Source organism: Musca autumnalis, unplaced genomic scaffold, assembly GCF_047663935.1.
Source record: "Musca autumnalis isolate F117 unplaced genomic scaffold, ASM4766393v1 scaffold_1, whole genome shotgun sequence".
NCBI lineage: Eukaryota > Metazoa > Arthropoda > Insecta > Diptera > Muscidae > Musca > Musca autumnalis.
The window spans coordinates 143,718,823-143,743,364 of record NW_027411644.1 but is presented as its reverse complement, the minus strand read 5'-3'; the positions used below and the strand labels follow the sequence as shown (position 1 = coordinate 143,743,364).

Sequence of the window (24,542 nt, the reverse complement as noted above, 5' to 3'; positions counted from 1 at the left end):
GTCAGATTTAGAACAGACAAGTGAACTTTTAAAATAGCAATGTGTGCAGTCCGATTCTATTTTTAGCTCGATGGTTGGGACTTCATATAATACCAATTGTTTAGAAATTTTAGTTGTTTGATATGCAGGAAATGTAAGACAACATCACGACGACAGTTCTAACAACTTTGGTCTGTTCCAGAAACTGCAAGAATCTACTTATTTTTACTACGATAACAATTTTTCCTTTATGTTATCGGAAAAAATAGTAAAAATTAGTAGATTTTTGCAGTACTGGAACATACCAAAATGAAAATAAACAGGTGTGTAAATAAAAACACAAACATCATCTCTATTGGATCGATGGAATGGGTACAAATGCTGATGAAAAGATCGGATCTTTCACAACTTCCTTGGCATTGGTTCAAATCCTAATGAAAAGATCGGATCTTTCACGGCTTCCTTTGAACCAATGCAAAAGATGACATGAAATCACGTCATCGCAAAGAACCCCTCCGTCAAATTTTGCTGGGTATATACAGTGGTGTGAAAAATAATAAGGACAGTGACATTCACAAGTTTTGGTCGCTCGTAAAATGTGTAAAATGGAAGAATTTGCGATGGAAATTTGTTTTTGAAAATGTACATGTATTGCAATAAGAAATCCCGTTACGATTTTATTTTCTTTCTGTTTAGTTTTTATACAAAACAAATATTTTTCGTAAAATCCGAGATTTCTGCTGTGAAAAATAATAAGGACAGTTTTTCGTTTTAGTAAAAAATAAATTGATATTATTTTTTTGTGATTCTTTTCTGTAAGTAAAAGTTTAAAATGAATTAATTTCTATTCATTAAATGTTAAATCTACCGGTATTTTTTAGTTTTTCTTTGCAAATATGGGTAAATATGGGTAAAAATACGCATTGTTATCACGCTACTCGAGAAATCATTAAATGTTTACATAAAGAAGGAAATTCATACAGAAAAAGCTTAGAATCTTTAAAAACAATGGTGGAGGATGCAGCTAAGTGAACTTCAAAGATAAAAGTCGTAGCAGAAATCCAAAAATTGCACCTGTAATAATAAATGCGTTATTCGATGATTAAAAACGATCCTTTTACCACATCTTTACAAATAAAAAACTACTTAAATATTAATTTTGACGCATCAACAACTCCTAAAACACTCTGTGGTGGCCACATTAGAGCTCACAGTGTCAGAAAAGTATCATTTTAATCGAAAAATTATACACTTCCTACGTAGTGGTGTAGGGTATAAAAATATTCAGCAACTAATACAGGTTGCTAGAAATCACATCGCTTGGTCCATTATTTGGTCTGATGAAACCAAATATATTCTTTTTTTGTTCCGATAGAGGAGTTTATAAGGGTTGAAGACCTAAAAATCAATAATATAACCCAAAATATACTCTGAAGGCGGCTTAATATGGCAGAGGTAACAGCATGATGTGGGGCTCATTTTCTTACTATGCTGTGGGGTCTCTATACAGAATTCAAAGTGTTTTTGAAATCACCAGATTACATTGAAATTTTGAAAAATATAATTCTTCAGTATGCTGAAGGGGATGTACCTCTCAAATGAGTCTTCAGCAAGGTTAATGACCCAAAAATAACGGCAAAATGAAAAAGGTGTTCCAGGATAATTAAGTTAAATTGTTAGAATGGCCCATACAATCCCTTGATTTGAACCCGATTGAAAAATGTTGTGGAATGAAGTTTAAAAATCAAGCAGGGGAAAGTGTCCATCAAATTATGGTGACCTTTGGCAACTTATACAGGTTGCGTAGGACGCGATACCAGTAGAGAAGTGCCAAAATTTGGTCGACTCGATGCCCAGACGATGCGCTTCCGTTTTAGAAAACAAAGGATCGTCTACAAAGTATTAATGACACTGAAACACTTTATCTACCATTATTTAGTAAAAACCTGCATTAATTTCTTTCAAGTTTGGTCCTTGTTAAAGGATGTCATGAAGTGTCCTTATTATTTTTCACACACCAAACTACGACAATTCGCATAAATATAAAAGATAAATTAAATATGGTTACAAGCAATCAAAATATTGTTATAATACTTTTCTTTATATTTTAGAAAACAATAAATTTTATAAACTAATGTAATTTTCACTTTTTTAGTCAGTTTTCAATGTAATCTTGGTTAGGATTGAAGTGTCCTTATTATTTTTCACACCACTGTATATATATATATATCACCAATATTTTTGAAATTTTAACATAGCTGAAGCCAAGGTTTACCATTTTAGAATACACGACTTGTGGTTCTATATTATACAAATTAAATATTTTTGGATAAAATGAAATGTTGTTGGACGTGGCAAAAAATATTGGCCTTAAAAGATAATTTGTGTGGAAACTGTGGCTATATTGATGTTAAAAAATGGGTAAAAATGGGTTGAAGCCACCATGTATTTTTTTTTGTTTTCTCTCGATTTGTGAGTAAACCACACTTCTCTCGATTTTCCTGTCAAAGTAAAAGTAGAAGCAAACTAAATAAGGATCATCTCACTAATGTATTACTTTTCAAAATTTGAACTGCTTCTACCATTAAATGATGCTGACATTTTGAAGCCAGTTTTACAGTGTTTTTTGACATTTTCTTCTAATTTCATTCCGCAAACAGGTTTTACAAAAAATCATATATAGGATTGTAGAACTCGCGATTCTGAGTTATTTGATATATGTGTCGTGAATGTAGTCTACACAGCTTCCTAGAAATCTGCATCCAAATACGGAAAGTTTGTGCGAACACTTTTCTAAAAATCATATTTTTCGAGCCTAATTTTACAATTATCATTCGATTTCCTCGTACTTGATTGCACATTTTAGTTTTTTACGTTCCGGATCTAATAAATCATTCCCCGTGAAATTCCATCCACTAAAACGCGAGTTAGAAGAAAGTCCAAAGTAGAAAAATCACCTTAAATTGTTTTTGGAAATATCGCGTATTTTATCGCGTTTTCTGCGGTTCGTTTCCACTGCAATGAAACAACTAGTACAGCATCCCCGTTTTAGCGGAAACAGAGATTTGAAAACTTCACTGATAAGGAAGCTACATTCATTTTATCCCAAAAAATAGTGTGTGATGCTTCATCCACGGTTCTTAATTGATCGCCTTGAAATATGTAGATATATATCGATGTAGATTTTCATGGTGGACATTGAAATCGGATGCGGACAAAAATTGTATGCACTTTGCGCAAATTAGCGATATTTTATAGGTATTTTAATGCTAAGATGCAGCTGATGCTACATCATAGCCTCCAAATTAAATTTCGAAAAATATATACAAATTAACAGATATGGTCTTGCTGTACATGAAAATCACATGCGGACAAACTGATTTTGATAATTACGCGATTTACACGTATTTTAAAATGCATATAAATAAAAATGGGTTATTTGACCTCTATTTCCATTTCAGAAGCTTTGACATATATCCCCATCAACCCAATTAGCCTCCCTAATGGGAAAGCTTTAATATGAATGTCAATAAAGCAAAATCCGTATATTTTGTTGGGAGATTTAAGCAAAATGAAGGAAGTATTCCTATAAATTTGTACAATCTTTGCTACTACATACTGCGTGTGATAAAAATATTTTTTCAAACAAAATATTATTTTTTGACCCAAAAAATGTGTTTATTTTGGCTGTAACATCCAAACTATAACACCAATCTGTATGATTGCACTCCCATTTGATACGCCGTGAAGTTTGGATCCATAACAATTTTTATGTAATTATATGACCACTAAATGGGCCTTAATTTTGAAAAAGTAGACTTAATTAGACAATAATTTAGCAATTTTATGTACATTCCGCGAATTCTGTGTAACATTTTGCAGGTATTATGCAATCTACTCGCTGAAGTCACTTCGAGAGATCTTTTTTGTAACAATTGTGCTCATTAAAATAATTAGCGTTTTTATAATATTTTCTTTCTTAAAAAGCGAAATAAAAGCGCCATAACTTTTGTCCGCAACAACCAAAAATTGTCTCGCGACTAGATTCGTACTGGGAATCTTTTTCTTAACCTACATATCAAAAATCGTTGATGTAGCGCGAAAAAAATTTATCCTTTTTTCTGAAATGGAATATGAAATAATTGACAATATTCCTGATATATATATATATATATATATATATATATATATATATATATATATATATATATATAGTTGATTCACATAAAAGGATGTCACGGTTTTCGAAATACATTACAGGGTCTATGTGTTTTCGTCCGTCTGTCCATGTATTTAAACCCACCAAAAATGTTGGATGCAAAAGATCCTATTCAAGGCAAAAGCGATCTGTATGACATCCTTTTATGTGAATCAACTATGAATTTTATATGAGCGTGATCCACAAAAGATGTTATTCATTTTCAGATCCTTAAAATGCCATTTTCACTAACTATTTGCTGGGTATAATCAATTGCATTTACTGTCCAATTTTCTCAAACTTAAGTCATTTCTGTTAAAAGAATAAAATATTAAACATTAAAAACGCTACAGTTTTAGTGTTTTGGGTAGGGTATCTTAAACACCAGTTTTTCGGAACAAACCGGTTTTTGGTTAACCGAAATTTTAATTTTTTCCAAAAACGGTTTTCGGTTAACATTCGATCATGCTAATTAAAGCCAAACATCTGTATAACGTTGCTATTGGGACGAACAACTAATACGCTATAGAACAACTTCATTATAAAGAGACGATTTTCTGTGAAAATCCTTATTTTTGTTTGTAAAAGAACTTTGTATAGACCAAACCCGTTCGTTGGTATTGATATGGTTACGAAGTTTTTCGGCAAATCACACACACGCGACCCGAACGCAAAGTAAGAGAGCAAATGTTTTGATTTTTTTACTTCAGTCTTGTACTGAATGTCATGCAAGCAGGTTGATGCCGGTTTATTTGTTTTTTTTTTTTTTTTTGGGTACACTGAAAAGATTTTGCAGTTGTACAGCAAATATGTGGAGGGAAGAATTTGAAAATGATTTTTTGTTTTGTATTAATATTTTTAATGACGCAGAATGCCTCGTCTGCAATGCAACAATAAAAAATGTATGTATGCTTAGAAAGTCTTAAAGAATCATTTTTATATACAATTTGTTTTTTCTCTAAAAAATTAACATATGAAGAAAAATACTTTTCAAATTATGAAGTTATTTATATTATTTTTAATTTAAGTCATACAAAGCGAACGCGCCAACAATATATTTTTCATTTCACACTCAATATGAAAATCATCACCCTGTTCTGTCAGTGTAATTTTACCCACACATAAACAATTTAAGCGCTCGCTCTTCTTGGTCGGCTATGGTATAGACTTGAATCGCGACTTTCGTTATAGAGAAGTTTGACTGTACACTAGGGTAATGACTTTTTGACCTTTTTCTTAAAAATGATTTTCTGTTGCGAGAATGAACTAACTTTTGCCTATTAATGATTAAATTAATGACTTTTATTCCATTTAAATATTAAATAAGGTCACACACAAACCACTTTTAATTGATACGATATATTAAATAAAATTATATATGTAATGATATGATGATAAAATTAGTGAGAATGGAAAGGTTATCTCATTTTGGTTATGTTGTGGCTCTAAAACTTGTTTTCAGTAATACCATCGACAAATAAAAGTATAGACACCAAAAGCTTTTATTTTCTGTTCCTAACAGATGTCGCACAAAGTGATGTTGGGGCTAGTCATCTGACTCACAGCTAACTGGGGCTAGTGAAATCACTCGACTTCGAAAACAATTTATGTATTCGTTTTTCTACAAATTGGCGACTATCTTTGTATTTTTCCGACTTCATCATGAATTCTACAATTTAAATTAACCAAAACATCCTTTTTGGTGAATAATAACTTCATAAATGTTTATATTTTTATAAATATTAGTTTGAGTGAAGAGAGTAGCTTTCACACAATTCGTAAACAACTGCCTGCGACATCTATTGCTTCAAATTTTTTTCGAAGATAAGAGCTGAGAAACATTTGTAGTCTATACTTTCATTAGTCTATGATACATAAACATATCTGCTTACAGTGACTTCAAAAAATTGTCCAAAGTGCTGATAAATATAAATTAAATCATTTTTGCGTGAATTTTTTTATCGTATCACTTTATAATTAAGATCGGCTAAAAACTAGATAAATTTAATACAGGGTACAAGGTTGTAACAAAAATATAAACATAATGTACACACAGCATCAGAAAATCTTTCTTTGAGTAATGTCAATGTTGGATCAAATATTCATTTCAAATTGCAGCTACAAAGTATGTAATTTTCACTTATTACTCACTTCTAAGGCCACTTTACGCAAAATACTTTTCACTTTTAAACACATCTGTAGTGGGATTCTCCAACTCCTTCTTGGTTACCGACAAAAATCGGTAAATTAAAGAGATTATAATTTTGTTTATTAACGAAATTTGTCGGGAAGTTAGCAACCAAAATAAAGTTGTCGCTAAGTCTTAAAATTATAAATTGAGTGTTAAATTTGATTGATTTTTGTCGGTAACCAAAAAATGAGTCACAGAATTTCCACTACTGACATTTATAACTTTGCTATATTATATGTTAGCTATTTATTGATTTTATTTCCAAGAGAACAGTGGTAATGAAATATAGATACAAATAACCGGGTTTTCAGGTTAACCGAAACACCTCCGATGGGACATGGGGAGACTTCTCTTATATCAACGAGTGAACTCGATTATATTCTTAACTTCATGATACGGTTTATTGCGGACTCCGAAAGGCTGGTCGGATATAGTACAACACCACTTGTAGATTAATTGGATAAACCGACATATTTAGAAATGTAGGTGCGAATCTGGAAAATGAGAATATAGAAGAAAAATGAATTAGGGAGAAGGTAAAAATTTCTTATGTTTAGAAAATTAAATACATATTATAATAAAGGAAAACCAAAAATTGGAAAAATTGGAATTTGTAGTATACAAGGTACGATCATTTGATTTCGTGCTGCATTCGTTTCAACTTTCCCAGACAATATTAACAATCGAATTTTTAGAAACGTACACAAAAATCCATATGCACTGCTATTTGTGTGTTACACAAGAACATACAACATTCATTCTTACAAACCCAGGCACATCGACCTTTCGCGTAACATTATAACACAAAATGCATACAATCATTAATATCCACATAAGTAGATACTTAAACAGATATATGTATGTATGTACAAACATGTATGTATATTTGATATGGAGAGCTCCAAAGCAAAACAGCTGATTTGTCCGTATATCATGTGAATGTTTGAATGTTTGTACACTGTACCATAAATAGGGCAAGTCTGAAATCCATTCACACTCTGTGACATAGATCAGAACTTCTCCATTTATGTATGAGTTGAGCTCCTCTAATATACAAACTAACACACATATCGGTCTGTATTCGAGTACATACATGCACACATACATATGTGTTAAATCAAAGCACATATCAAGTTCAAGAATTATCGTCAAGTTCACGTTTATTGCATTGTCTCGACCGGCATTTGTGCCTTATTTTCTTTCTCAGTTTTTTTTTCGTTTAATATTATGTGAAAGTATATATTATATATTTATATATATATGTGCACAAATAAAAACTATGTATGTATATAAATCCAATATGTGTTGTTGAGTATGGGACGTATGTGGTTACACTGTTGGCCAGTCTATAGTTTAAGTTTTTTCGATTCCACATTGTCTCTCCGAAACCAAAATCTATTAAAAATACATCGAAAATAGAAATAAACAGAACATAGAAAAAATTCTAAAAGTTTCAGTTGTTTTTTTTTTCTTTGTCTGTCTGGAGAAGCACACAGACGAAAGAAGAATCTTCGACAAGAAGCACTGGTTGGGATCACATATTTTATTTGCGATATATTTTTTACATTAAATTGTTGCTGCTGTTGACCTTTATTTGATAGACTCGCTGTGCAAAAATGGTTGTGTATATATGTATCTACATATATATGTATACACATACAAACCTACAAATACATACATATATGTCTGGGTGCCTGCATTGCCACAGACGATAGTAATAAACCATTCCCCCACCCCATTGACTAGCTTGCTAACTGATAAACGGTAAACATGTAATAAAATTATGTGTAATTGGGGAGAATACAAACGCAAAGAAATACTGCAGCGATACACATACCCATATAATGTATTTTCTATGGATGTAGTATATGTACATACATATGTATGCTGCCGTATGTGTTAGAATGTGTAACACAAAATTGTTCCAGCAAATATGGGGCAAACTTGCACCAACGTGCAATATAATTCCTTTTTTTATTAAAAAAATGTAACTATAGGCGAGACAATGGCATGGATGAAAGAGAAAGTTAAAAAATGAAACTCACATTGAAGACAGTTTTGTAAGCATTTTATCACTCAGTTAAGTACGTACATATATATGAATATAGAAAAATAAATGTATGTAAGAATGGATGTGATTAAATAAATTTTTGTATTTATGTATGACATGTATGTATATACGAAATGCGACAAACATCGCACGTGCTCAATAGTAGTAACACATTTGTAAGGACATGCAACAAATAGCCATTTTAACCTAAAACCCTAAAACGGTATGCAGAAAATGTCTAGAAACAGATTAGATTCGATACTTTTGTGGTGTATTGGTTTTTATAAAGCACCACGATCGTAATTTCCAAAACATTACCTAGCTGTAGGATTAAATCCTCAGTTGGCAAGTCAGGTATTCAGCAAACAATTGCATTTTTACAACCAGACTAAACAACAGCTTAGAATCTAATACATTTTAAAATTTAATCCTTTTTACAAAGTCTAATATACAATGGTGAAGGTGTTTCTTCAAGCTGACCCAGAATAAAATCCCCCAACAGACAAATTGCATACATTTATGTCATCGTGAGATTTTTTAGCTGCAACATAAGACGCTTAGTTTATTATCAAGCAGGCAGATTGTTTCCAACATCATTCCATAAAGTTCGTGTCATCCCTTGGATTCATTTCACACTTTTCTTGGAAACTTGAATCATTCAATGGCTTATGCGTTCGGTACTAAGCCGACATCTTTTCCAGGACCGTGCAGTATTTAATTGTAAAATATGTAAGTTATCCCACTTGAGCACGATTTAGAACTGATGAAAAAATACTGCATACTACCCGGTTAAAATACAATGTAATTGCTCTTTTGTATACTCTTTAAAAGTTTTTGCATGCTCTTACTTAGATATTGTCATGCGCAGAACTTGTTTTGTACTGTACAAACATATTATTTGATTTCCAAATGGAGGCGGAGCCCGTTGACTGCTCCTATTCAGTCACACACATTGAGGATAATGTAAGCGATAGGCTCCTTTATGTACCTGCTTAACTTTTGCAGGGGGATGATGGATGGAAATATGTTGGAGACAATGCATGCAGCTCCCCCCTCCCCCACCATCATCACCGACAGGTATTGCAGTGATGTATTGAATGCAACAAGAAGCACGTGGAAAATACGCGTTTGTGCCAGCTTGTTGCTTATTCGTGAATAATCATTGAACAATGAACGCGTGTAAATGGTTGTTTTCCCTGGTGTCAGAATGGTGGTGGCAAAACTGACGAATAACAGCGCCAATTAGCTCTTTCCTTTGAATGTGTTATTGTCTGAAACCCCTCCTGCGTTATTATAAGTATGCAAATTGGACGTGGGCACATTTAGGTTTGCTTTGAATTTCAGTGCAAACGTATGTACATGTACATAGAATATGTATGTATTATGGCCACATATATACCAGTTTGTTGTGTACGAATAATAACGTTTCGTGAAATCGCGACGAAACTCTAAAGGATGTTTAAAAGAGGCGCAAGTTGTTATTGGTTGTTAAGGTGATGTATCTATTTCCTCTATAGAAATAAATGTACGTCAATTCAACCCTTGTATATACAGTAAATTTATTAAATAAACGTGTAAAACGTCGACGAATAAGAATTCGATGCATTTTTCGTTAGCTGTCAGCTTTTTCTAAAAAAGTATGCTCGTGTAAACAGATATACCGATGCATTTACATAGTTACGTACCTAAACATAAATATGCTAGTACTGAGAATTAAAAAAAACTATTTTTCTTTTCAGATTTCAAACTGTTTGACAAAGGATTAAAGTTGGATATTTCCAGCTTTCCTCAAATGAACGTACGAATTAGCACCAAGGGCAAGCGTCCTTTAAGGAGCTTGACCCCAAGTGATAAAGTTCATGCGATACAGCGGATACACGATGGTGAATCAAAGGCCTCAGTAGCGCGTGACATCGGTGTTCCTGAATCCACACTTCGAGGTTGGTGCAAAAATGAAGACAAGTTACGATTTATGTCACGTCAAGCCGCGGCAGAAAAATACGGTAATGATTCCTTAACGGTGAAACTCGATGGACCCCCCAACATGTTGGGTGGGCCACCTGAAAAACGGCAGCGCATAGATTCCTCATTGGCCCTGAATTTTTCGAATAAAATAAAGTATGATGATTTGAATTCCTTCAAACGGGCACAAATGAATGGTTTGGACTTCAGTAATAATAAGGCTCTAACAGATATGGGAAATTTTACCACTATTCCCCAAGACTATGGATCGTTCAATGGCTCATCAAAGAAGTCTTTATATAATACAGACATTTCCCGCGCCGCAGATCCATCAATGTCTGCAGCTAGTCCCCTCTCGAGCTTAACACACTTATCAGGTCTTACCGGACTTAATCATTCCCCATTGGCAATTAGTTTCAACGAGCTTACAACAAATTTGACACTGTTGGCTCAGCTTAATCCAAGCTTGGCAGCAATTTCCGGTATAAACAATATTAACGGAATAAGCCCCAATTTCAAACCCAAACCTCCATCCCAGCAAGCAAGCCCGAGGGAGCCCTCCGAAAAACAGACAGGTATTAGTGTGAAAAATTGGGCGAAGCAAAATCCATCTACTCCAACGTCAAATGACTCCACAACATGCGGTCTTAATTTATGCCAGAATGAAGAAAAAATCCAAATTAAAAGTCAAAGCTCAAACATTCCTCCACCGAATCAGTTAGGTGCGACAATGCCATTACTATCCTCTATAGCGGAAGATCCTCTTTTGTATTGGCTTAAATCACAACAAGCAATATTGGGTTTCAATAACATGTATCCACATAACCCCGTTCTTGGGGCACCTGCCTCTCCAATTCGTATATCTACTCCACAACAGGGACATTTCAACACAGGCACACCACCTATAATTCCCAATACATTAACACCTTCATCGACCCCTTCTGGCAGCTTAGATGATAAAAATGCGGCATGGTTTAATTGGTGTAAGGCTTTCGGCGTAAGTTTGAATTCTCTTAATCCTGCTGCTGTAGTTTCTGCACTCCAAGCCAATACAAACCCAAACAATCTTCACTCGCCCAATAATATGGAAAATTGTGATGAAAAACATACAGCAAAGACTGGATTTGAAAATATTCTGTACTCACACTTAACAAAGGACACCACATCAAATTGTTCGCCGAATAGCGAAACTGAAATGGAGCAAGAACATTCTGAAACAGTAGAGAACACAGATGTATTCAACAGACCAGAGGACCTATCCGCCAAAACGTTTAAAACCAGTCCATCATCAACACCAATTCCAACGCCAGAGCCGTGTCCATCACGTGAAGATGATCAGTTATCAGATAACATTCGTTTAGATAATAGTCAGGAGGAAAGTAATATTAATAACTCTACCTCGTTGGCATTGCAAGTGTCACAACGTAAAGAAGAAAATTGTAAGGATCTTATAGGCAACCTCCTTTACAAGATTAGCACCAAGTCCAAATCCACATCTCGCCTAAGTGTTGAGGGGGATCATACAAATAACTCCAACGATACAAACGATTGCGCCCATAATAATAACAACATTTCAAACAAAAATGATGAGGAGGAATGGAGCAATTGCAACAACTTAGGTTGTGTGGATGATTCTGACTCAGAGAGCAAAGAAGCCATTAAGTATGGAGAAAAGTTTTTGAAATGGTTGGAGAATTGCAGTAATCCCAGAGTAACAACAGTTCAACTCATGCAACTTCGGCTTCTCATTTCCTCGGTCAAGGGTATTGATGAAACATCATCGAAAAACTATGTCGATACTAATAAGGAGTCTTGTATAGAAATAGACGGCTGCTCCGAAGAAGGAAATTGTTCTAAACCACGTCGGCGAAAATAGAGGCAGCCAAAATCTGCCCCAGGTTAAGCTCAGTCACTTGAATGATTGTTCCCGGAACCAAATATAGTTCTCCGTTCTTCACCTAACTTCGCTCAATTTATCAATAATAATTGGTAAATTATAATTACAAGGCTAAACCTTGATCTCAGCTCGCGAGAATCTTCCAATTGTAGGCAGGTATTAGCGTGAATGCCTCAAATTTTCAATACTTACCTACACGCGAAACGATTCTCATTGAGAATTCGACATCCGTGGTCATTTGTCTCAATTCCGATATTCATAGTTAGGGAATATTTCCCTAAAATTGCTATAAGCGAAGATTAATTCTTACAATTTGTTCGGGTAGAAACTAATACTTATGTATGTACATAGATAGATATTCCTTTTTTAATATACTAAATGTCAAAATTACATAAACATGTATGTAAATTCTACGTAATACGCATATTGCGCATTTTAAGCAAAAAATAAAATTTAGCACAAGTAAGAAATAATATTTGTATAAAATACATTTTGAGCCCCTTACGTCACCTTGAGTTTCTATAGAATTAAGACAAAACAATAAAATAATTTTTTTCTGATGCAAAATATTGTTTTTTGTATGGTTATTCAGATTTTGGTAAGTTATCGTGTTTAAACTTTTTTAGTTTCTTACTGGTAGCTTTATTGCACCATTTCATGTACTTTTTATCTGTTATTCTTCTGGTGGTTACTAAAAAGCCCAGGTGGTAGGACGGTATATCGATTGAGTTTAGGCGAACCTTTAACAATGTAACGGCTGAACTTTAAATGAATTGAAAATAGGTTGTTGTAGTCTATACCAATTTTTTTATTTAGAAAAGATGACTAATAGCTCTGCTTCTTGTAGGTGCAAAATAGATGCAAATGAAAAGCGGAAGCTAAGGCGGTATGATTGTCGTTGAAGTTCAGTAGGCCTTATGGCATCCACATCTGCTGCTTCTGTGTTCGGATACCCTTGCAATCAATAAGTATAAACGTTCCTATCACCGTAATTGGAAGATATGGGGATAGAATATCTGTCAAAAAATTAACGCAAATTCCCAAAACACCTGATTCCAGAATTTACAAATAAATAGAAAACAAAAAACAAGCGAGCAAAGGCTATAGTCGTGGCGGGGCCGACTATGTGATACCCTACACCAATACCCCTGTGAATAAGCTTTTCACGGTAAACATTTTTGTAGGAGATACTAAAGTTATCAAACCCAGGCTTTTATACCTAATTTCAGGGACGTACGCAGGATTTCATTTCGGGGGGGGCCCACCTTGACCAAAAATCATGAAATTTAAAAAATGTTGTGTAGCGTTACATAAAGCTATTTTAAAGGGTTTTTAGTTGATTTTATAGGAAATTTTGACACAAAGTATATAATTTCAATAGATAGAGTTTACAATATTATAAATATAGGTTTGAAATTTGGGACAGAGTAAAATGAAGCATATCATAATACGTTCAGTATAGTCCCCATACAAAAGTTCCGCCTGGTATTTTGAAGTTTTTAACCAAATTCTCCAACAGAATTGACACAATAACTAAAAAATCTTTCAAATGAATATTGCACATGTAGGTTTACGTGTTAGTGTATCCCAGAATTTTTAACCACAGTAACTCTTATTTGGCATTTTCGATTCTATTTCAAAGGTTTTCAGTATTTCTTATTCTTATTCCTATATCACACATTAAGTTCAGTCCCATTAAAAAAGTGTTGTGTTTCTTTTGCCTTATTAAGTTATCAATTGGACACATTTTTACCGCGAGGACTGATGCTGATAAGATCTATCTAAAAAACCTATTAATGTCTTTTGTTAATTGAAATAAATAACACCAAAAAAGAATAACTCGAATCCCCGAGTGCAGATTAGACTTGTACCGAACATTTCAAATCAAACTCCATCTGATATCCCAATGGTTGTGCCGCCTTTTTTCTATCTTAATTGTACGATTAGATGTTTATGAACTCGATGACATTTATAACTTTCCAAGGACTATGACCAAAGATTAAGCGCTTCTGTCGGCACCAACTTATGACATAAACATCGGTTGATCCGTTCGAGAGTTATCATGCGCTCGAGCCAGACGAACGCAACATATGAGTAGTCAAAGGCCATTATTTCGATGAGGTACATTTTTATCGTTAGCCTAAAGCCCGAAATTACAGCAGATTTTAATACCATTTAACCAATGTTTGAACATTAATTTTGTTTGCGGTTCTTTTCAGCTATAACTTTGTTAATGATAGCAGATATTAGCACTTTATGACGCACAACAATAAATTTTTCTCCATTAAATAAATAAAAATTAAATTAAGGTAGTAAAACAATTTTCTTATTTGTTTTAGAGATATACTCCACGGAAAACACTTGATATATCGTATATTTCGTCCAGTAAACATGTCATTTGATGCACTTCCAATCCGCACAATACTAAACTCGTAATTTTTTGTATACAGAATGAGTTAAAAGCCTCAAAACCTTTATATTCATTATAGAATTCCTCGGCCCTTTATTACACTGTGCAACACGAAAATTATTAACCATATTTTGACACCGCAGCGTGGTTGAAGACCAAAAAAGAGAGGACACGTGTCTCGCCGTTTCTTCGTATCTCATCAATTTTCGTGGTTATAGGCGTCCAAAGGTTTAAGGCTTTGATGTAAAAAGGGTCATTTAGTCAGGACTATATTTTCCAAACCGTTAGGAAATTTGAATTAATCTCAGAGGCAATGTTGTAGCTCTTGTCTTAAAGTACAAAAATTGTGAACACATATAATCCATGAAACTTCATCTGCAAGGCCAAATCGCCATGGTCCAATTTCTTTTAAAATTTGTTCTCAAGTTTTGCTATACAGCTATCAAACCGATCAAATTTGAAGCAAACAACCAACTACAAAAATGTACCTCAGATCTCAATAAACATCTTTCTAGAATATACGAACTCTGTAATAACGGACCTTAATGGTCAAAATAGCAAAACAATTGCGATGTTTATCCTCTTTTCTCGGCTTCTGCTCCATAGAAACTAAACCGTTAAAAATTCAAGAAAACATTCAACCACAATAGTGTAGCAAAGGCATCAATAAACAACTTTCTGGAACATGCGAAGAGTCTATGAACGGTTCTTAATGGTAAAAATAGCAAAACACTTTTGAAAATATTGAATTTTTACACATTTTCCTCCGGGGGCCCGGGCCCCCGAAATGATTTGGTCGACTAAAATTTTTTGAGCTACTTTAAGAAATTATTAGGTTTTTTTTTCACTAAAATAATTTTTATGTTTGGAATTTTCAAATGAAAACTTGGATTGTTCTGAATGTCATGTACTAAAAATGTACTTTATGAACGAGTTGCCTAAGAAATATTTAATTTTTTTGTTTGAATACTTTTTTGAGAAAATCTGAATTACTTCTTTTTCTCATGGGGGCCGAACACCCCCCCCCCCCCCCAAATTACAAGTTCATAATACATCTAATAAACGCAGGGATATTTGTCATTAAAATACAAGTTTTAAAATATTAAAATTCGAATTTGGCCATCAACACCGATACGTTTGATATTAATTTAAAGCTCAGACACACTACTTTATCAGGTTCCTCTTGGAATATTTTCAACAGAAGCAGAGATATCAGCCATGGAAATAAAATTACACAAATTGGTAATTGGGATATCTGATCGACTTTTTCTATATCTCTAGTATTTGAAAACTTTAATTTAATTTGCGATTTATTTTGTATTAAAGAAGCCTTGTGGCCCAAAAGTCTAATACAATATGCTTCGATTATAAAATATATTATTATATATATCACTACGTACATTTCATATTACTTCTTAGAAGAGAACTACTCCAAAAATACCTCATATAAAAGGCTGTAAAAATTTATTAAACATTTATTGGGACATATGTAGGATTCATTCCCGTAATTTCTACACGTAGTTATCTATGAGTTCATAGATATCCCCGTGTAAGCAAAATTTCATAATTTCAATCCATAGGTAACGTTACCGGGTCGAAAACGGCCGTGTTACTTACACAAAGGATTTTGCCTGGTTGATCGTTGCCAATGTGTTAAAAATTTTAAAACACTTATATGTGGCAATGTTTTTACGAAATCATGAATGAAAATCACCAATGTTACCACATGTTTTCAAAATTTACACGCCTCGGTAAATGGCACGTAGAAATTACCAAACGCGTAGGTAAAGATAACTAATAGGTAGCTACCTACCCGGTTACCTAGGGCTAGAAATTACGAGCCTCAATAAAAAAATGTCAATAGCCATTACTCTTAAAAATATCTATTTTAAAAAAGTAACTACTTCAAAAATACCTCATATAAGAGGCTGTATACAATTTATTAAACATTTATTGGGACATAAGTAGGATTCAATAAAAAAAAAACATTTCAATAGCCACTACTCCTAGAAATATCTCTTTTTTGTAAAGAGAAATAAGATTAGAAATATATCAGCTTTTAATTACCAAATTCGGAAGGAGCTTATAGCGAAACATTAAAACATTAAAAATTTAAGGTGACTAGGTAGCGCGTTGAATAAACGACAAACTCTAACTAGGAATGATCTGTCCATATGGAGGACCAAACGAGATATATTCAAATTTGTATTTCTAGAAGAGCGAGAAGTGTATGCCAAGAACAAAGAACTTTGAGACTTGCAGACTTTATAAAAGATTAATTGACATATAAGGTCTATGAACTTATGAAAGGAGCAGCCCAAGAAACGAAATGTGAGAGAAAGGACCAACTGAATACACGTATCTAACGGCACTGTTAAATACCATCTGAACTCTCCTTATATCCTGCATGTCAGCCGCAGAGTACACTTCCAGATAATAGATAATATTAGGTAGAACAAGTGCATGAACCATTTTTTTCTTCACATGCTGCGGAAGAGTAATATCGCAGTTGTAGAGCCTTCGCAACGCAATATTCGTGACAAAATTGGTACCAATTTAAAGCTCACAAAATCTTCTTAATCTTCTTCAATAATGGTAACTTCTGTTGAAATGACTCCAACCAAAGCTGAGATATTCATTATAACAATTAAAATCTAAACAAGTGAGAACGGCCTAAAGTTCGGACGGGCCGAACTTTTTATACCCTCCACCACCACTGCATTAAAGTAAATATGAACTATTAGTAATTTTTCGCTGAATATTACCGGACCAAAAACAAAATTAATACGATTATTTCCCGCTGGGATCCCCATCAAACCCCAAAATTTGGTGACGATCCGATCAAAATTGCGACCAGTAGCGTGATTACATGGTTTAGATGGATAAACGGATACACATAGCCAAATCGATTCTGCTCGATCGAGACAATGATGCAAAGTAGGTTTACATATGTGGTCAAAAAACAATACAATACTCGCCAATCGAACCTAATTTTTCAGTTTTGGGATTTAAATTGTAATGACGATTATCACAACTCTGGTTGGAGGCCTTCCAAAAATAAAGCATGACAATGAATGTAGAACATCTCACCTTTACAATGAAGCAAAGTAGTTTGGCGTAGGTTGTCAAACAACGGAGATATCACATTAATCGCTAAAATATGAAATTTTTATACCCTACACCACAATATGGAAAGGGTATTATAATTTTGTTTTTCCGAATATGCATGTAACACCGCGAAATATTCGTCGCAGGCTCCCGTGTGCTATACCAAAATTCATATCTCGGCGAGATAAAGCGGTTTTGAGATGCGAGTCCGTCCGTCCGTCCATTAAAATTTTGTAATCAAACTACAAGCCGCAATTATGGTCCAATTGTCACGAAATTTTTTATGGAGGTCGGGTTCTGAAATGGACCAGAACTTTTGTGTGAGAATTGCTAAAATTTTTAGTGTAATGACTATATCTTTAATGCTGGATGACATGTTTCCCCCACGTAAGTTATATTTATAAGAGGAACTCTCGAACTTTCCATTGATACGAATTATGATATACGTGGTCAGATAACAGCCTATTTTATACAGGGACTAGCAAATGCCCGCTACTTCGTATGCGGAAAGGGAACAAAATATATATATAAACAATATTTAATACGGGAACAGTGAATACTGGAGATTCTGTTGTACTAAGACCTATTTTTATTACCAATATTTTTTCGACTGTAGTCAGAATTACAAAAAACAAAAAAAAATCTGCAGTATCGCATCCCTACACAACTACTATATTTTTTATTTCGTACGTATCATATTGCAAATTTTAGATTTGACTCCTGGTTTTAATTCTTCACTAACTCAGCATACCCTTTCATTATGAATTTCCAAACACTAAACTTTATCTCACCCCTTCACAACAACAATCACGCACATTTACAATGCAAGGTTCTAGCTTTAGCGGTTTCGCCCAGAAACCGAATAGGTCCGTTAAATTTTCGGAATTCAAAATGAAAGGTTAGAAAAATTTTTTTACAAAAAATTGTACTTAATGTGCACGGGTATGTCAACCGTATATAACGGAAAATTTTTTGGAGGCATTTCAATATAGGATATTTTATTATCAGGGGGTAAATAACTTCTAGTTAACAAAATTGTCGCATTGGACCACGTTTCCAAATTAACATACCAAAGCAGTCAGAACAAAAAACATTTTTTTGACTACTTAATTTCAGTACATTATTTAGAAACGCCTTGGCGTTAACACCAAATCTCTTCTTCTTTATTTACTCATCCGTTATCCGGATATAAGTGATCGTACAATTCATTTTGTTTTTTAATATTTATCGCATTCAGCTCTCTGTGTCTTGCAGCATTCAGCAGATCAGTTTCGTCGGTATAACCTGTCCAGTCCATGATGTTTTTGAGCCAAGATGTTTCTTTTCTTCCTCTAGCACGCCTTCCATCAATTTTTCCTTTTAAAATTGCTTGTAAAATGTTGTATTTATTGTTCCTTAATACGTGTCCAAGATATGCTATTTTGCGACTTTTTATTGTTGTTATTAACTGCCGGCTTACATTCATCCTTCTTAGTACTTCGTCATTAGAAATTTTCGCAGTCCATGGTATTTTCAGCACTCGCCGGTAAATCCACATTTCGAAGGCTTCCAATTTTCTTTCATCAGAGGATTTGAGCGTCCAAACTTCTGTTCCATATAGCAGCACCGACCAAATATAGCATTTTATAAAACGTACTTTCGTTGATACGTTTATGTCATGGCTTTTCATAAGTTTGTTGTATTTACAAAAGCATCTCGCGCCATCTCTATACGACTTTTAATCTCTTTCGAGGGATCCCATTGGTCGTTTATTAGTATCCCTAGATATTTAAAAGATCGCACTCTTTCAATTTCTGTACCTTGAACTTTTAAGGTCACATCTGCATGGGGATTTTTTCTGCTTATGACCATATATTTCGTCTTCTTCATGTTTATTTTAAGGCCATATTTCTCACTTACACGTGCAAGTTTCTCCACAAGTTTCTGGCGACCGGATATACTTCCAGCCAGTAACGTGGCATCGTCCGCATACCTTATGTTATTAATTATTTTCCCATGAATTTTTATTCCGACGTTTTCTCCTTCTAGCGTTTCTTAGAATATTTTCTCTGAATATACATTAAACAATAAGGGAGATAGAAGACAGCCCTTTCTAACACCCCTTGAGATGCCAATTTCTTTTGTTGGTTCTCCACTTACTTCAATTCTTGCCGACTGATTCCAATAGAGACTTTTTATGCATATAAGTTCATTGTCTTGCATTCCTATATCATGTAATATTTCCATTAATTTATCGTGTTTGACGGTATCGAAAGCTTTTTCGTAGTCAATAAAACACATGAATACATCCTTCTGGGCATCCCTACATTTTTGTGTTATAATTTGGATGCAGTATAGTGCTTCTCTTGTACCCATTCCTTCTTTAAACCCAAATTGGGTATTTCCCATGTGTGCTTCACATATTTTGTATATTCTACTATGAATAATCTTTAGAAATATCTTCAAGGCATGACTCATTAAGCTAATGAGTCTGAAGCCTCTGCATTGTTTTGCATTATTTTTCTTGGGTATTGCGATGAAGGTTGATTTTAGCCATTCTTGTGGATAGTTTCCAGTGTTGTATATGTAATTAAAAAGGTTGACTAGTAGGTGTATATTGCTGGAATCAATAAGTTTCAGTAATTCTGATGGGATTTCGTCCGGTCCTGTAGCCTTTCTGTCTTTCAATGATTTTATAGCGCGTTCTACTTCGCTCTGCGTTATAGGCGTCCCTCTTCTTGGAATTTCCGAATCATCCTCATAAGATGATCGTTCGCTATCAGTAAAAAGATTGGTAATATATTCCTCCCATATATGCTTCCTTCCCTCCAAGTCAAATACAGCTTCATTGTTTTTGTTAATTAGAACTGGATTGGTTATTTTCTTTCCATATACTCCGGCGGCTTCCTTTAGCTTCTTGTGGAGGTTAAAATCATCGTGTATACTTTGTAGAAATTCAATTTCCTGGCATTTGGCATTCAAATTCGCATTTTTGGCTGTTCGGGTCGCAGATCGTATCTCCTTATTTATCTCCCAGTATTTTTCATAGTTTTTATTTCTGTATTTGCTTCGCTCATTCCATAGTTCTCGAATCTCGTCGGTAATCCATTCTTCTGTTCTTGATGATGTTCGCTTTCCCAGAGTGTTCTTTGCAGTCGTGTTTATAACATCTTTCTCCTTGTTCCACAATTCGTGCATATTTTCTTCATTCAACTGTTGTAGTTGTCCATTTATATTGTTTTGCAGCTCATGTTTAGTTGCCGAGTCTTTAAGTTTTTCAATATTCATTTTATTTTGGGGCTGTTTTGTCCGATTTGATGCGAGCTTAATTCGTATATTTGCCACGAGTAAGTTGTGATCCGATGGCACATCTGCTCCTGGGTAGGTCGAACATTTTGTAACACTGGAGAAATATCTTTTATTTATTATTATGTAGTCTATTTGGTTTCTCACAATTTGGTTTTCATTGTCCTGTGGGGATTTCCAGGTGTATAACCGTCTGGGATGTAGGGGAAAACACGTATTGGTCACTTTCATACAATATTCCTGACAAAATTGCACTAGTCTGTCTCCTCTATCATTTCGTTCGCCTAGGCCATATTTTCCCGTAATATTTTCAACTTCTTGGTTTCCGACCTTGGCATTAAAGTCGCCTTGTATTATTGTTATTTCGTGTTTTTTTGTCATCTTTAGTAACTGCGCAATATCATTATAAAATTCTTCGACTTCATTCAAATTTGCATCTCCAGTGGGAGCATAGACTTGTATGATATTAAAATTTAGCGGTTTTCCGCTTATTTTTAACAACATTGTCCTGTCTGACTTTGGAACGAATCCCGTGACACAGGCCGCTATATGATTTTTAACAATAATAGATACTCCTCTTCTGTGAGCACCCTCCTGGTTTCCTGAATGATAGACCGTCATATTTTCTGATCTGAAATCACCGCATTCCGTCCACCATGTTTCGCTGACACCTAAGATATCAATTTGGAGTCGGTTCATCTCCCTTATTGTGTTATGAAGTTTTCCACTTTCGTAACTTAGACTTCTCACATTCCAAGTTCCAATTACAAGTTTTTGTTTAGTTTTACCTCCGGGGATTCTTAGCACCCTCTGATTGCCGGAGACTGAGGGCCGTTTGTTTTGCGTTGTATTGTTCATGTTTTGTACGATTTTCAAGGGATTATACATCAGTGGTTTCCCCTTGCCTTCTGATGGGTTTATAGTTTCCTTCTATATTTCAGCCGCTCCACTGGAGTACAGACGCTGCTTGCTGCCGCCGAATCTCGATCAGACGCTACATTTTTCCTTTTTTTTTTTTTTTGGTTCGCCCCGCATATTTTATTTTTGCGATACCCGTCATATCTGATGAGCGTTCCCCTATCCACCACCTGGGGAGGCGTCCGATGGGAGAAAACAAGGAGGGAAAAAAAACTCCGCACCAAAACACCAAATCAATGGTACAATTTTTCAAACTCAGAACTTTGTCTCGAATTTTAGAGTGATCTTCATAACAAATATTTTTCCATTTCGTATTTTTTGTACAAATGGCGTATTTCCAAATTATATAATCCCAGCTTTGTTCCTACACCCAACACCAAATTTAGTACCTTAACTGCTTACTTACTTACTTAGCTGGCCTTTTACAGAACATTTGTTCCATAAGCCGAACTAAGAAAAAATCTCCAATCCTCTCTGTTTGCTGCTGTATTTTCCCAATCTGGGATATGTAGCTTTGTGATATCTCGTTTCACTTGTTCGCTCCAACGAAGCTTTGGCCTTCCAGATCTGCGAGAACCTCCATGCGGCCCGTATTTATACGCCTTTTTAGCGGGTTCATCATCACTCATTCTTATAACATGGCCTAGCCATCGCAATCGTTGTATCTCGATTCGTTCAACTATATTGATGTCATTGTATAGTTGATACAGCTCGATGTTCATACGACGCCGATATTCGCCGTCAACACAGATTGGCCCGTAGATCTTTCGAAGAATTTTTCTCTCAAACACACAAAGCACTGCCTTATCTGCTTGAGCAAGTACCCATGCTTCGGAACCATACATTAGCACGGGTAGTATCAGTGTTTTGTACAGTGTTATTTTTGTTTGACGAGAGGTGGCTTTATTCCTAAACTGCTTACTCAGCCCAAAGTAGCATCTGTTAGCCAACACTATTCTTCTTCGTATTTCACAACTGATGTTATTTGTTGTGTTTATGGCGGTGCCGAGGTAGACGAAGTCCTTTACTACCTCAAAATTATAGGTACCAACATTCACAGATGGTGCTGTGTTTATGGACATATTACGCGTCGATACCATCAACTTGGTTTTTACGCCGTTTACTGCCAGACCAACTTTAGCAGATTCTCTTTCGACTTTTGCAAAGGTGTCAGTTACTTCCTTTACCGATCGACCCATGATGTCAATGTCGTCGGCATAAGCCAGTAACATGTGGCTGTTCGTGTATATCGTTCCATTTCTTTTGACCTTCGCGTCTCGTATGACCTTTTCCAGCAGGATGTTGAATAGATCACACGACAGGCCGTCTCCTTGTCTGAAACCTCTTTTGGTAGTAAACTCTTCGGAGAGGTTCTTTCCAATTTTAACTGAGGATCTCGTCTCAGTTAATGTCATTCTACAAAGTCGAATGAGCTTTGCAGGAATACCAAAATCAGACATCGCTTGGAACACCTTTGAACGTATAGGGCTGTCGAATGCTGCTTTATAATCGACGAAAAGATGGAAGGTGTCGATCTGCATTTCTTGAGTCTTTTCCAGGATTTGTCTCAAGGTAAATATCTGGTCAATGGTGGATTTGCCAGGTCTTAAGCCGCACTGATAGGGTCCAATAATTTCATTGACCATAGGCTTTAGTCTCTCACACAATATGCCAGATACTATCTTATATGCAATAGGGAGCAGACTTATGCCCCTATAATTGGAGCACACAGTCTTATCAGCCTTCTTGTGGACTGGACATAGGATGCTCACGTTCCAATCGTCGGGTACGCGTTCTTCCTGCCAGATGGTGCTAACTAGCTGATGCATACACCTTATCAGCGTGTCGCCTCCGGTTTTGAACAGCTCGGCTGGTAGGCCATCTGCTCCTGCCGCCTTATTATTCTTCAGCCGGTTTATTGCTGTCCTTACCTCATCTTGGCTGGGCGGTATACATTCAATACCATCATCTGGGATTGGATCTGTGGTATCTTCGCCGTCTTCACTGCTATCGGATACCAACAGTTTGGAAAAATGTTCTTTCCATATCCTGAGCACACTATCTGTATCAGTTACCAAATTACCTTGTTGATCTCTACAGGAGGATATTCCTGTACCAAAGCCATCAGTTTGATGCTTCACTCTTTGGTAGAATTTTCGGACTTCGTTCTGTCTCCTGTACATCTCCATTTGTTCACACTCCCTCTTTTCCATTTCTCTCTTTTTCCTGCGGAAAAGACGTTTCTCCTCTCTCCTTTTCTCCCGATACCTCTCTCGTGCGCTACGCGTTGCTACTGATTGTAAAGTAGCCCTATATGCCGCATTTTTTTCTTCGGTAGCAGCACGGCACTCCTGGTCATACCACGGATTCTTTGGTGGAGGTCTCTGGTATCCAAGTACTGATTTTGCGGCTGTTTGCATGGAGTGGGCAATATTTTGCCATTGTGCTGATATGTTATCGGGACGAGAAGCGCTATCATTAAGCAATTGGGCCAGTTGAGTGGAATATGCTGTGGCTATCTGTTGTGTTTGCAGCTTGGCGATG

At 35.2% G+C, this 24,542-nt stretch overlaps 1 protein-coding gene across 2 annotated transcripts; it reads left to right on the top strand.

Moving 5' to 3' along the window:
- The first annotated feature begins 9,760 nt into the window (after positions 1–9,760).
- dan (protein distal antenna) lies at positions 9,761–12,844 on the top strand. Of its 2 annotated transcripts, none has more exons than XM_073963804.1 (2): positions 9,761–9,911; positions 10,158–12,844. In XM_073963804.1, exon 2 carries the CDS (start codon positions 10,211–10,213, stop codon positions 12,254–12,256), a length of 2,046 nt encoding a protein of 681 aa, XP_073819905.1. In that variant the 5' UTR covers positions 9,761–9,911; positions 10,158–10,210; the 3' UTR covers positions 12,257–12,844. The 2 variants fall into 2 exon arrangements, with proteins under 2 accessions (XP_073819905.1, XP_073819904.1); XM_073963803.1 differs by having other exon boundaries at positions 9,973–12,844.
- The last annotated feature ends 11,698 nt before the right edge of the window (positions 12,845–24,542 follow it).

Excerpts from the sequence above, each read along its gene's own strand:
- dan (XM_073963804.1), top strand. The coding sequence starts at position 10,211 with ATGAACGTACGAATTAGCACCAAGGGCAAGCGTCCTTTAAGGAGCTTG.